Genomic DNA, 12,658 nt, shown 5'->3' with positions numbered 1-12,658 from the left:
GAAGGTGGTGCCCTGCTGAGTAATGCACACTCGGAGGTGAGGGAGCTCTTAATTGCAATGCAACATCCCTGTCGAGACAGTGCTAAGTGCTTGCGGGACAGAGGCAGTTCAAAGAGCGAGGAATGTGACTGCATTTCAATTGAAATACCAAACGAGGGCAGACTGGCCCTTGACCAAAAACAGATTGGAGGCAGGTATGTCATTATATATATATTTATGTCTATGTTTATCTGGTAGTTCACTTTATGGTAGATCCTGTGAATAGAATTATTATATATTTATTTACAGCTCAAATCCTTTAAGCCTGTATTGTTCAGTGTGACCTGTGTTGCAAAGCTCTCTTGTTTTGGATAGAGGATAAGCCCACTGAGACATGCAAGCAATCGGGTAAGGCTCCCGTTGTGAAGGTGTAGTCCGTACTGCTCTATTGGCTGTGCTTATCGGCGGATCTACAGGGGAACTCCATTCCTCGTTAAACGACAAACCACCACCTGTTCTCATTTCATCTCTCCAGTCCTCGCTGTGCGTCTTGGACCACTGGTGAAGGGCAGACACCCAGGTACTCCGTGAGGAATGAAGGCAAGTTTCCCATTCAAAACATTCCCCATCCATTTCCTGATGGCCGCCACCTGTTCACCCCTCCCTTCCTACCACAACACCACATCCACACGCAGCTCACACCCATATGAAGGATTGGCAGATTGTTGGGAGATGAGAGTGGATCGTGACTGTCACCAGGGGCAAAGGAGAAAAAAAGGTGCATACTCTGTGTTACTCGATGGCCCCAAAGTTCCAGATGTCACTCTTTTTAATGACATAATTATGACCATCTTACGACTCCCCTTGGCCTTGGGTCTGTACCATAGGCAACATTCACTGCACAAATACTCACACACATAAGCATACACTCTTCCTGCATATATAATACAAAGTTATCCTGCCTATGCAATTGTAAATATAGGCATGTTTCTGAAAGACAGCTCATTTAGTTACTTGACTTTCCCTCAGATTAATTCACTAATCATAAGTCTTGATCAAGATTTAAACGGTCCTCAAAAAAAAAAAAAAAAAAAGAATGATATTAGTGACAGATTATCAATCAAATATCAAAGTGCCAGCTTCTTTTTTTCCTGACACCCTGGAGCTGAGGCCATCTGGAATAGCCATTTTCTGGTCATTAACCATGGTCACTTCTCAAGAATCTTGGAGTACTTACTCTCTCTAGAAAGTGTAACTAGGGCTCATAACTCCATGTTCACAGTTAGAGCCACTTTGTTTTGCTAAATTCTGTGTTTGCTTGGCGTGGGAGAAATATTAGCATTGCTTTTGGATGAGAACCAAGATCAAAGTTGTTTTGATCTGCAAGCATACAGCACAACAGTAAGACACACAAAGTGGTAGCTACCAAGCTGAACTTCAACAAACATACCCACCATGAATACATAGGAAACTGTGAAGAATGATCACAATGAATACCACAATGAGCTGTTGTTTCACTAGGGACCTGGTAATGAAGAAGGCAGTCCCTTCCCTAACAGGGCTAATTGGGGTTCAGAGGCATCTAATGCATGATAGATGGAGGAGGAGAGGGTCTCAGTGGTGTATGGCACTGCTGGCATGAGATCACAAGCATTAATAGAGCCAAACCTTTCACTCTGGGCTGAAAGACATCTGTTGCCAGCAGGTAACCTCAGCTTTATCATTACCAGCTAGACCCACCGATGTTTTCCTGGCATGACAATTTAAAGCGATATATATGTTTGCTGGCTAATTCAAGCTGTCAACATCATCCCTGTTTGTAGGTGAAAAATGGGTGCACCACGCAGCGCGCCAGATGGCAGAAATGGATCATCAATCTGAGACAGCAGACATGTGATGGATGGATTCTCCAGAGTAAACAGTTTCAAACTAAGAACCACACTGAGAAGAAATTTGCTCACAAATGAGCATGTTTGTGGTGACATTATCCTCTCAAAGAAATGTAAAGACTATATATGTGATTCAGCCCTGACATTTGCAGGTAAAATCCTAATAAGAATGAATGACCGACAAAATATGGGTGTTTTAATGAGAGTGAAACAGAAGTTGAACACTAAGGGGCATTGGAGCTGACCTGTTGTTGCTGGGAAAAGGCTTTTATTTTGAAATGCAATGATTGAAGTCCTATATAAAAATCTAACTGCAAAAAAAAAAAAAAAGTTGATATTAAAGCTACAGTACTTCATAATTTTTTTTGCCATCACTGGGCAAAAAATTCCATACTTATCTTTGAGCATAAATCAAGTGCTCGTCCCTTTCTTTCAACTTTTTGGACTATAGAAAATCTTCAGTCTGAAGGGATGTTTGGCTGCTCATGTGTATTTTCAGACTGGTAAGGGGTCAAATACATGGCTGACAGCTGTAATTACAAATCACTGTTAAGATTCTACCAGAGCTGCAGAATAAATATGTATATTCTAAAATTGTAGTATTTTTTCCATTTGTTTTGGCTCCTGTAGCTTTAACTGACAACAGTAAAAAAATAAAAATAAAAAATTCTATTGCCGTCAATTCTGCAGCAGACTACAGGTGCAAATTAGATTATATAAGGTCAAACTTCAGTGGCACATATCCCTTGTCATGCATGTAAATTATTAAAAAGGTGAACTGATGGGGCAATATATGCTAATACTTGTGTTTTTTCACTGAATGTTTTGACTGTTTGCTGAAAGAGCACCAGAGTTATATTTTGTTAAGTGACAGCTTCCCTTCAAAACAACCATGCTCAAGTGAAAAACTCGGAGTAAGTAGGCAACATCCTGAGTGTGAGGTGGCAAAGTGAGCTGTGTGAATATCACAATGTTTGCAGAAAAATTCAAAACCGCTGAGATGCCGTGTCACGTAATGACAAGTTGCACTCTGCAAGAAAAGTAAAGCCTCTCATGCTAAATTCTGAAAATAAACAGTTGGGAAAGCTGCAAATTTTTAAAAAGTAAGAGTCGAAAGGCAGAGATGAGCTCTTTTATGATGGAGGCATCTCCATATGACACGCGACCACTAGTGTGTGCCATGAATAAACCATCCTGAACCGGGCAGAGAGAGTAAACAGTTGTGTATCTTCACCTCAGATGCCTGGAGAGGCCTGTCAGACACACCAGTTAACAAAGCCTACCTCCTCATCATCATGCGGCCCATGCTGCAGCAGATCCAAGTCCAAATCTGACACCATTACCCCACCCCACCCCAGTCCTCTCCTCCCCACTCTACAACACAAAAACTCACTCAGTGTTCCTCCAGAGTCGACTTAAAGTGAAGTTAAAGCAGTGGTAGCGGCAATGCAGCTAATCTTTCCCCAGAGCCCGTTTCAGTCAGTTGTACTTAAAGACCGCCTGGATTGTCTTTGTAAATGAAGTCACTAGAGCATAAGGATTAGCTGCCAATTCTTACCCACAGAAGAGTGAAACTCCTTAAGACCTCTGTGATTTTATTCATTAACACATCTGCAAGCATGATTAAGTCCTACTATTGTCAGTGTTTCCAAGTCAGTACATGAATAATGTAGGTTTGGTTAAAGTAATGCTTCACCGACCTACGTGCCTCATGAACACGACGATAAGTTTTATTAAAGAAAATACCAATCACCACAGTAGACTTTTTTAGAATATAGTTTTTTTATTTATAATTTATAATTGGCAGATACAAAAAACTCTTGAACTGTATCCAAAATGTGCAATAAATCACTGCTGATTTTTTTCCAAAAGAAAAATACAAAAAGACCACCTACTTTGGAAAACTGACAGTTGACAACCGATGTAAACTGGAGTGAACTGATTATTCTACAGAGGGTTTACTAATCGCTACTAATGTTCTTTTAACTGACGACAGTTGTTAACAAAATGCAAATCTGCTTTGCTCTCCCAAGATGATAACCAAAGTCATTATGTGTAGATACATCTAAATGGTGACATTCTATTTCCCCATTGTTAAATACAAGAAAGGCAATCATATCCAAAAGCAGCACAAATGTGTATAACACATTAAAATGAAAGAGTTTTCAAAAAAATTGTACCAATATGTTCATGTGTGAGGGTAAACGAAACAAGAAAGAGGGGCATTTCAGAACATAATGCTGTAAACAATCACCTTCACTCACCGAGATGCACACAAAAAACATTGGAGCTTGTTAAGTGCTAAACAGCTGTTAATTCAATGTTTCAGCGGTCTGAACAAGCATCAACCTGTGGAATCAAACATTGAAGGCAATAATGCTTAATAATGAACTAAGTAAGTAATTAGGAAAAATAAAATCACAGCAGCAACACCATATGAAACTGCTTGTCAAAATTCAATGACAACTTGCAAATTAAAATGGAAATACAATTAAAACAACACTGTATTTAAAAAAAAAAGACTAACATTTTTACTTTCACATTTCAACTGAAAAAAAAAAACAAATAAAAAAAAACACGCACCCAAAAGAAAGAGGAAAATTTACATCCACATTCTTGCCATGATCCCATTGCTCGACAGCCCACAAGCATTAGCAGAGGCTTTGATATGATGCTGGTGCCTTACCCTTTATATCCCACAGATATGGCGATAACAAAATGACCTCGATTTTAATCTAAACGGTTACGGAGACGGACAAATGAGTGACAGTATTTTGTTTTTAAGAACCGCCATCTGAAGGACGGCTCTTGGCAGGAGAGGATCCAAGCATGTCAATGGAGAATATTCAAGTGCAAAAATGTGTCCATGTAGGTTTTAGGATTCTCATGCTTTCTGAAACTGGTCTGCAGGCAGATAAAATGGATACCTCAAACAAGCGTACATTCCTTTTGTACAGCCCCATCCCCCAGATGGCAAGTGTCACAAAAAAACTCACTAAAGGATTTTAAAACAAAAGTACATTTCTTGTACACAGAATGTCCAGCCAATGCTTGTTTTCTGACAATAAAATAAAAATAAAAGACATCCCTCTACACAGCCAAACACACGACCTAGATCCTTCATTCCTATACAACTCAAAGCTTTAAATTCTAAGTCTTTAAACATGCAACACCATTCAAAGTTCCTATCTAATTTCTGCTGTGCTAGGTTCATGGTAACTTTCTCAGACACCAACATATCCAGCTAACTAAAACTAGAACTATGCTCTAACATCCTACCGAAGTTGTCCGAGAGACCATTTTCCGAATACTTTTAAGGACACTGATGTTAAAATGATGCTCATTCATAATGTAAAAACACAATTCCCTGTCAAATTATCCATATAAAGCACTTGCGTAGCATAATGTGTGCTCTTCCCTTTACTCTGGCATGAACAGCCCAGAAGAGAGACAATCTGAGGGGGTAGTGCAGTTCTGTGAGGACTGGGAAAATGTGAATAAGCAATGGCAAAAAAAAAAAAGTGTTTTTTTTTTTTCCTTGTAAAATGTCCATGACACTTAGGACGCCACGCAGCTGCGACAGAAGTTTTGTCATCTGTTGAAACCGTGGCATCACTCCAAGATGGTGAGGATGACTTAACACTAGCTTTCCCAAATCCATTTACCTAAGCTCACACCACTTTCAGGATTCCTTTGATCTGGGTCCAGCTTATTACTGGTATTAAGAGACTAAGACACAGCCATCCCTAAATACAGATATGGGTCAATTGACTAGAGGTCTTTTTTTGTTGTAGTGTAATTGAGGGCAATTTTCTTTACATATAAACTGCCTACAATAAATGCAGCTGTTCATTAAACAGCCTTTTACTTAGAGTTGTACTTTAATAAAGGCAAAATCTTTTCCACTTTTACTGTAACATCTTCTCTCATTTGGAGTAGGTCTACAGAGCTTTTAATCGACAGTCTTAAAGCCTTTACTACATGCAGGTACAAGCATTACAGATAGTTACAAAGTTGTTAGGCCTGAGCTGCAGTGCTGATTTTGTAACATTCCTAATGCAAAAATTTTTTTAACTTTATTAACATGTTTTGAAAATGTTTATACAACTTCATGCTGTTTTTACAAACAGCATAACGTGAAAATCCAGCATTGTCAGTACCTTTAGGTTTGCACATTCTAAAATGGCTACATGCAGCCATATCATTTTGAGCCTACTACTGTGATCCCACTGTGAAAGCATCTGACAGACTGGAAAATTTTGCACATCTTTTGCTCGAAATGTTTTTGATCATGTATCTCACCCATTTGGTATGTTTTTCTTGAAATGGTGTTTTGATTAAGTGGTACAATCTTTGAATGAGTATGAATCTCAAAAAATAAACATGCATATTAAATGCATTTGTAGTGTGTCACCAGTAACCCAACACTTAAAAAAATACTTCTTAATGAAAATACAACCACTCAATAAGAAGTGAGGGTTGCAAAAGCTGAAATGCAATAAAACCATTGGAAAGTTTTTTGTTTTCCTTTCAGTAAAGGTCAACATGGAAACAAAAGGTTGCCATCACATCGCTTGCAATTCCAGCCTAGTTTTGTTCTTTTTCTAACAGCACAGATAATGTGACATTACACAATTTGAAATGCAAAGGATGATCAAAATTCAGTCTGCACAGAGCTTCAATGGGACAAAAACTTTGCAGTAATGCCTTTCTGTCCCTTAATCTTTGACATATACAATTTAGTGGATAAGAACTGGATAAGTTTTAAATTCAGTATTTGAAGAACCAATATAAAGAGTAGAGTTGTAGTTTTCTTCAGGCCCAACTGTAATGCAGATGACAGATTCCTGACAACCTGCTTCACATGCACTGAACCGTACATCACAATGCATGTCTAATATATCTGCACTTAGTGTATGCAACTAACAAACTTGGCTGTATACCTCTGCTATATTTGCAATAGATAACATGTTGCCCTATATTTCTGGAAGTAGGGCCTCCTAAAACCAGCTAAAATAAACCCAGAAGAGTGGAATGGAGGACCAGACAGTGACAGAGTCACCTGAACACAACTCAAGAGCCACCAGAATCAATCATCTCAAAGTTACGGTTGTCTGTAAACCTTGTTTAAATCTCTTAACTGAACACAAAAGTGCAAAACTGCTCTATCACTGTCCTGTCTGTGTCCTCAGTAGTGCTTCTCCTGCAGATAATCTTTCATCTTGTTAGGCAGGGGCAGTTTTTGAATCAGGTCTATCCTTGTGTATTGTCTAATGACAAAGCGACAAAGGTACTGCAGGGAGCGTACTTGCATAAACCGAGATACTGGGTTGGTTAATCTGACAGGGTAGGTTGCAGACCCTGGTAAGCGAGACCTGGAATAGCAGAAGGCTCCATTCTCTGAGTCTCTAATGGAGTGTTCAATTAAGTCAACAATGGATGTGTGTCCCTCCACATCTGGTTGTTCATAGAAGCTGAAGCGTCCATTGGAGTGTTCAATGCGGGTGTGGAGAGTTTTGCCCTGTGACCTGAAACTTAGGCTGAGCAGGTACCTGTCATCTGAACTGTCTCTGACCAGAAATGAGCCATCAGCCAAGTTAACCAGCTTCTCCTCAGCCTCCCAGCGTGTAATTGGGCCCCAGTACCAGCCCTGCCTTGCCAGCTTCTTCAGCTCTTCGGTTAGACTGGTCACAACCATGGGCCCACTGCTCTGGACTGAGTCGTACACCCGACTGACCCCAGGAGCTGAATTTGGGTCAAAGTTGAGGTGGTGCCTTACTCTCTCAGCTACCTGGCTATCTGAAGAGCTGAAGCCTGAAAAAGTCCTGGGAATATGTCCGTTGTTTGTAATGGGCGGCAACAGTGGAGAAAGGGGAGGTGGCACCTCAACTCTAGAGCTTTGGAGCATAACACCAGAAGAACCAAGGAGCAGACCATTAACTGAGGTTTCCATGAAGAGATCTGGAGGCATCCCACTAATAAGTTCATGTTCCTCCTGTCCCTGGTCTGTGTGAAGGGACCCGCTGTCTGCCTCAGTCACCACCTCCATAGGAGAGGAGCTGTCCAGGCAGAAGGAGTGAGACCCTTCTGGGTACATTCCCTCATCTAAAGGCATTGTGTACTGTATGTAGTCCTGAGGCGTCAACCCCAGTACCACAGGCACATCATTTTCATCAATATTTAGATGCAGCTCACCATTCTGTGGCTGCTGGAGATTCTTTAAAGATTCTGCTTGGTCCTGAAAGAGCCCTTCCATTTGGAAATCATGAAATTCCTTCCGGACACCATTTAAGTTGGGACTTGGGCTAGGAGAGTGAACCATGGCTTTAACTTTGACCTCCATCTTGATGCACGCCTCATCAGAGTTGACTGACCGTAGAGGCCACGGTGAGGGGCTATAATGGTGACTCCGTAGGGACGCAGATCTAAGGGGTCTCTGAGCTTTCACCTCATTAAAGCTGATCGGCACAGAAGAAGATGAGAAGGTATCCTCATCATCCAAGGAACCAATGGCTGAGGAACCACCTTTCACTTTTGGCTTCTGCTTCGTGGACAGTCTTCTCTTTAGTGATCCCATCAGGCCCTCGCTTTTTGAACGGCCCTTATTCTGTCCCCCTTTGTCCTCTTCTCCACCAAGGTCACTGCCTGAAAGGTCTTTGGTGTAGCAGCCGCCAAAAAGTGGCTCTTCTTTAGAGAACTCTGTGGTGACCGAGGGCTGCTGGAGCATGACAAAGTCCCCCTCTTCTTTGCCCTTTATGCTGAGGGACTTGCGGATGGTCTTAAGGCTTATCTTCTTCATTCTGACAGGCCCTCCAAACTGGGGGCATGTGATGACTCTCCTGGTATCCTGATGAAAGTACTATCCACAGTGCCCTCCCATCAGGCCACACGAGACAAGTCATGCATACAGTTGAACCATTAAACCCTAAACAAAAGAAAGAAATACAGATATAAATATTTTCAGCTACAAGCACATCACATTATTGAAAATTAGATTATATTCATAACAATGCCTTCTACCCATTTACAATATGATTTGGAAATTTGGAAAGACAAAAGAGTTACAGTTATTTTAATTGTTATATACTCAAAGATTTAAGGTTGGGAAAATAAAATTTATGTAGATGACAAAGATAAGCAAATAATAATAAGCAGATAGATTTTCCATTTGGCAAGTAAATTGTGACGGCTATTCAGCACAGTGTTTAAGTAAATGTTTGTACTGAAGTAGTCATGGAGTAACAATTATGTCAAGTGTCTGTGTGTTGGTCTTGTTTACAGATGTACTGCTTCTGTTCCTGCTACTGTCTGTGTTAAAATAACAGAGACAGGAACAGGGAGGCATTTACTGCACATTGTAAACCCTGAAATCACCATCACTTTGAACAGTAAAATGTACAAACAGGTGTAACTCTGCACCAATGTACAATCAATGAATTCACAAATTAGTACTTAAATGATCATGTTTAGGTTTATTTTGGTTCTTGTCTTCCCATGTAAATACAATAGGGGATATACCAGTTTATCAGCCAATATTGGTATCAGCATAGCAGATGTATCAGCATCACTGGCAGTGGCCGATATTTCTCTGTCATGTTAAACATTAGGTTTTGTCATAAATCTGTATGTTTGAATCTGTGGTATTTGAAAGATAATGCAATGAAGGATGAATGACTTAAGTTTTAACTTTTTTTTTTTAAATCTCCAAAGATTTATATTGTACTGACAAAGTCCCTGTGTCAGTACAATGAGAGTATGAAACTGCTTCCCATGTAAACTTTAATGTTTATCCTCTGAGACTTCTTTTCATCAGCTTGTGGGCATTGTTAGAATACTCTTTGGACTGGAAATATTATCGACTCATACATCATGACAAATATAATACTCAGTAGGGTGACATTTTTTGCCATATCACTCGACCACAATCAAAGCTTTAAAGTACAATCCCTGGGCACGGGGACAGGGTAGAGTATATAAGTGCCTTTTACGGTCATACTGGATGAGCAAGTACATTGTTGTGCATATTACACAAATTTGTAAAGGGAATAAAAGGAAAGACAAATAAGATAATTTAGTTTATATGCATTGTCTGGTTCTGGTTGCAAGTCATGCATAAGCAATTGGTACTAAAATTATTTGCTTATAGACATCCGTACATGCTTTGGATAGTCTATGTTGCCGTAACACATCTTTGATATAATTGCTTTTGTATTGAAGACCAGTGCACTGCTGCATTTATCACTATAGACTATGTATCAAGATGGTGTACTTTACTCAGTGTTTTCCTATGACAGACTTAAAAAACCTGAGCAGATATCCTGCATCACAACTTCAGTCTTCATTTTGTTTTTCATCCGGGCTGCTGGATTTCGAAGGCTACATTAGGAAACATATCACTCTTAAATACTCACTGATCTTATTTTATGAAGGTTGTGTTAGTTGTTATACTAACAGCCTATAAAATTTATTTAATGTTAACCTTTAGCTTCTGTAACTCCGTGACTAACTTAGTCAGACATGCATCCCTGTATGCACCTAAATAAAGCTGATAAGCAAGACATCTGCAATCTGATTACTCACCATTATGTGCAGGAAAATGGTGACTCAGATGGATAGGTCAAGTTCCACTTCCACCACCTTTCATTTGATGCTATGAAACGACAAAGGCAAATCGTTTAAGTGTTTGAACTACACATGACGTCTGCAACAGATAAATCGCTATATCTTGCCTTTAACCAAAAATGTTATAAGACTTATACAGTAACGCTAGCAAGATTTAGCCCAACCTGGTTAGGCCTGCGCACACAACAGCATGCATTTAGCTTTCCTACCTACGCTTTTTAAACTATACCTTACATGACACAATATAAGCCAAAGAATAACACATGAGAAAATACAACACTTCTATATCTTAAAATCGCATGAAACAAAGTATGGTTGTTCAATATAAACTACTAAATTAGCAGATGCCCTGCTTGGTTGTTTGCTAACATTAACCAGCTAATAGTTAACCCTCGGTTTGTTAGCATATCCACAACAGAGCCAATTCATGGTCTATAAGCTTTTAATTAACGCCCAACTTGCACCGTCTTTTTCTGATCATGTCTTGTTTCCTTATTTGTTAAAAACATCCCGGAGATGCTGACATTTGTTTTGTAGGAGACGTCCATGGAAGATTCGCTCCATAACGATTGCTAGCTAATGTTAGCTTGGCTAATGTTGAGCTAGCTCACTACCTATATAATTCAGCTAGCTTTGTTAACATTTGCTGTCGGAAATAAATATCATTACCTTTCTTCGGGTCGTCTTCTGCGTTGATACGAAGGTACAACGTATTTATATGGCCGGATTTAGTACTTCTCTACATTTGCGAGTATACATAGTCGACTAGACTGACACAATAAGGTGACATCTTTCTGCCTTTGTTGGCTAACACTTTGTAGCTACGGCCTCTTCCTTTCTTCCTTTGTTGCCTGTTGAATTCTGGGAGCAGATGCAGATGCAGCGAATCAGACACTGAGAAGCGACATCAAGTTTTTACACATGGATGTATTAGGCTGTTAGGTTTACATCCTTCATATCGCTTAGATTTGAGCAGCCCAGGCATTAAGAAACTGCGTTTATATTATGCTAAAAATCAAGGGGGAAATTAATTTGGTAGTCTATGGTTAAAACTATCAGATAAAAAAAAAATCATGTAAAATTAGTACAATGTGTTTGATAGCATTAAAAAAAATGAACAAAAAGGGAACTTAATTTAAAACCATTTATGCTGTTGAAAAAAAAAAAAAAACCAAAAAACTATAGATACAAAATTATACCAGGCTGTGAATAATCTCTAACTCCAACATTATACAAGATAATTCTGCACACAGAGGTTAATTTAAAATTTGGATCAATTTACATTACACCTGATTCTACCACTGTTCTGCCACAGACTTTCATTGAGGTATTGTTTAAAACATAGGAAAGGGGAGAACAAATAAAAATGCTTTTCTGCCAAAACATATTGTAAAATCTCTGAAGGATCAATTCAAATCGGTTTTCTGTCCTGCATGGAATTAGTTATGCAGTCTCTAAAGTGATTTAGAATAGCAGGCTTTAAATGCATCATCCAATTCATTTGGGCTTTTCATGTAAAGACCGTAAAGGAAATTTAGTGCTTGCTATTCTTTTTATTTAATTTTTTTTTTCTTTCATTTCAGACAATTGGATGGCAAAGTTTTCCACTCTAGTTATCAGAGAAGTAAGTAATAATATTTTAAACTAAATTTTGGTTGTGTTTAGCCTTTTGTACAGGAGGTCTTTCTAATTTGTATTCCAGAAATATCAAATTGAGTCTCTAAGACTTCCATGTGTTTGATATAGCAGAAAAAACTTGAACTTTGAAATGATACATTGGTTGCCTAATTAGTGTCAGTATTGTTTTAAAGTAGATTGTGTTTACCACTGCCATGCTAATTTGGTCTATATTCTGAACATTACATTGTTTTTTCCACACTGTCAAGTGTATGGCAGTCCTTCCCCAACCTGCTTAGGGCAGCTGTGTGCAGACAAGCTCTATGCAAAGCCTCTAATTACCAGGCCCTATTAGGGTTGATCAAGCTGCCTTCACTTGATGTGTTGGCACAGGAGGGGGGGGGGGGTGGGGGGGTTGGCAGCTCTTAGATATAGCACCAAGGACACGGCAAAGCAAGGATGCAGTGTTTCTACAAGCTAAATTAGACATGACAAACAAACTTTAGTCTGTTTGATATTTGCTTACGACAGAAGAAACAAGTAAATATTCA

General features: G+C 39.3%; 1 protein-coding gene across 1 annotated transcript; it reads right to left on the bottom strand.

The window, feature by feature from the left end:
* Positions 1-6,188: 6,188 nt before the first annotated feature.
* socs6a (suppressor of cytokine signaling 6a) lies at positions 6,189-11,344 on the bottom strand. Its single transcript, XM_030123450.1, has 3 exons — positions 11,160-11,344; positions 10,449-10,518; positions 6,189-8,793 (listed from the first exon to the last, which is right to left on the bottom strand). The coding sequence occupies exon 3, from the start codon at positions 8,665-8,667 to the stop codon at positions 7,057-7,059; it is 1,611 nt and encodes a 536-aa protein (XP_029979310.1). The 5' UTR covers positions 8,668-8,793; positions 10,449-10,518; positions 11,160-11,344; the 3' UTR covers positions 6,189-7,056.
* Positions 11,345-12,658: the final 1,314 nt, after the last annotated feature.

Source organism: Sphaeramia orbicularis, chromosome 20 (genome assembly GCF_902148855.1).
Source record: "Sphaeramia orbicularis chromosome 20, fSphaOr1.1, whole genome shotgun sequence".
In the NCBI taxonomy this organism is placed as follows: Eukaryota; Metazoa; Chordata; class Actinopteri; order Kurtiformes; family Apogonidae; genus Sphaeramia; species Sphaeramia orbicularis.
This window is presented reverse-complemented; position numbering and strand designations above follow the sequence as displayed.

Coding starts and splice junctions, on each gene's coding strand:
- socs6a (XM_030123450.1), bottom strand. CDS start 8,667: ATGAAGAAGATAAGCCTTAAGACCATCCGCAAGTCCCTCAGCATAAAG.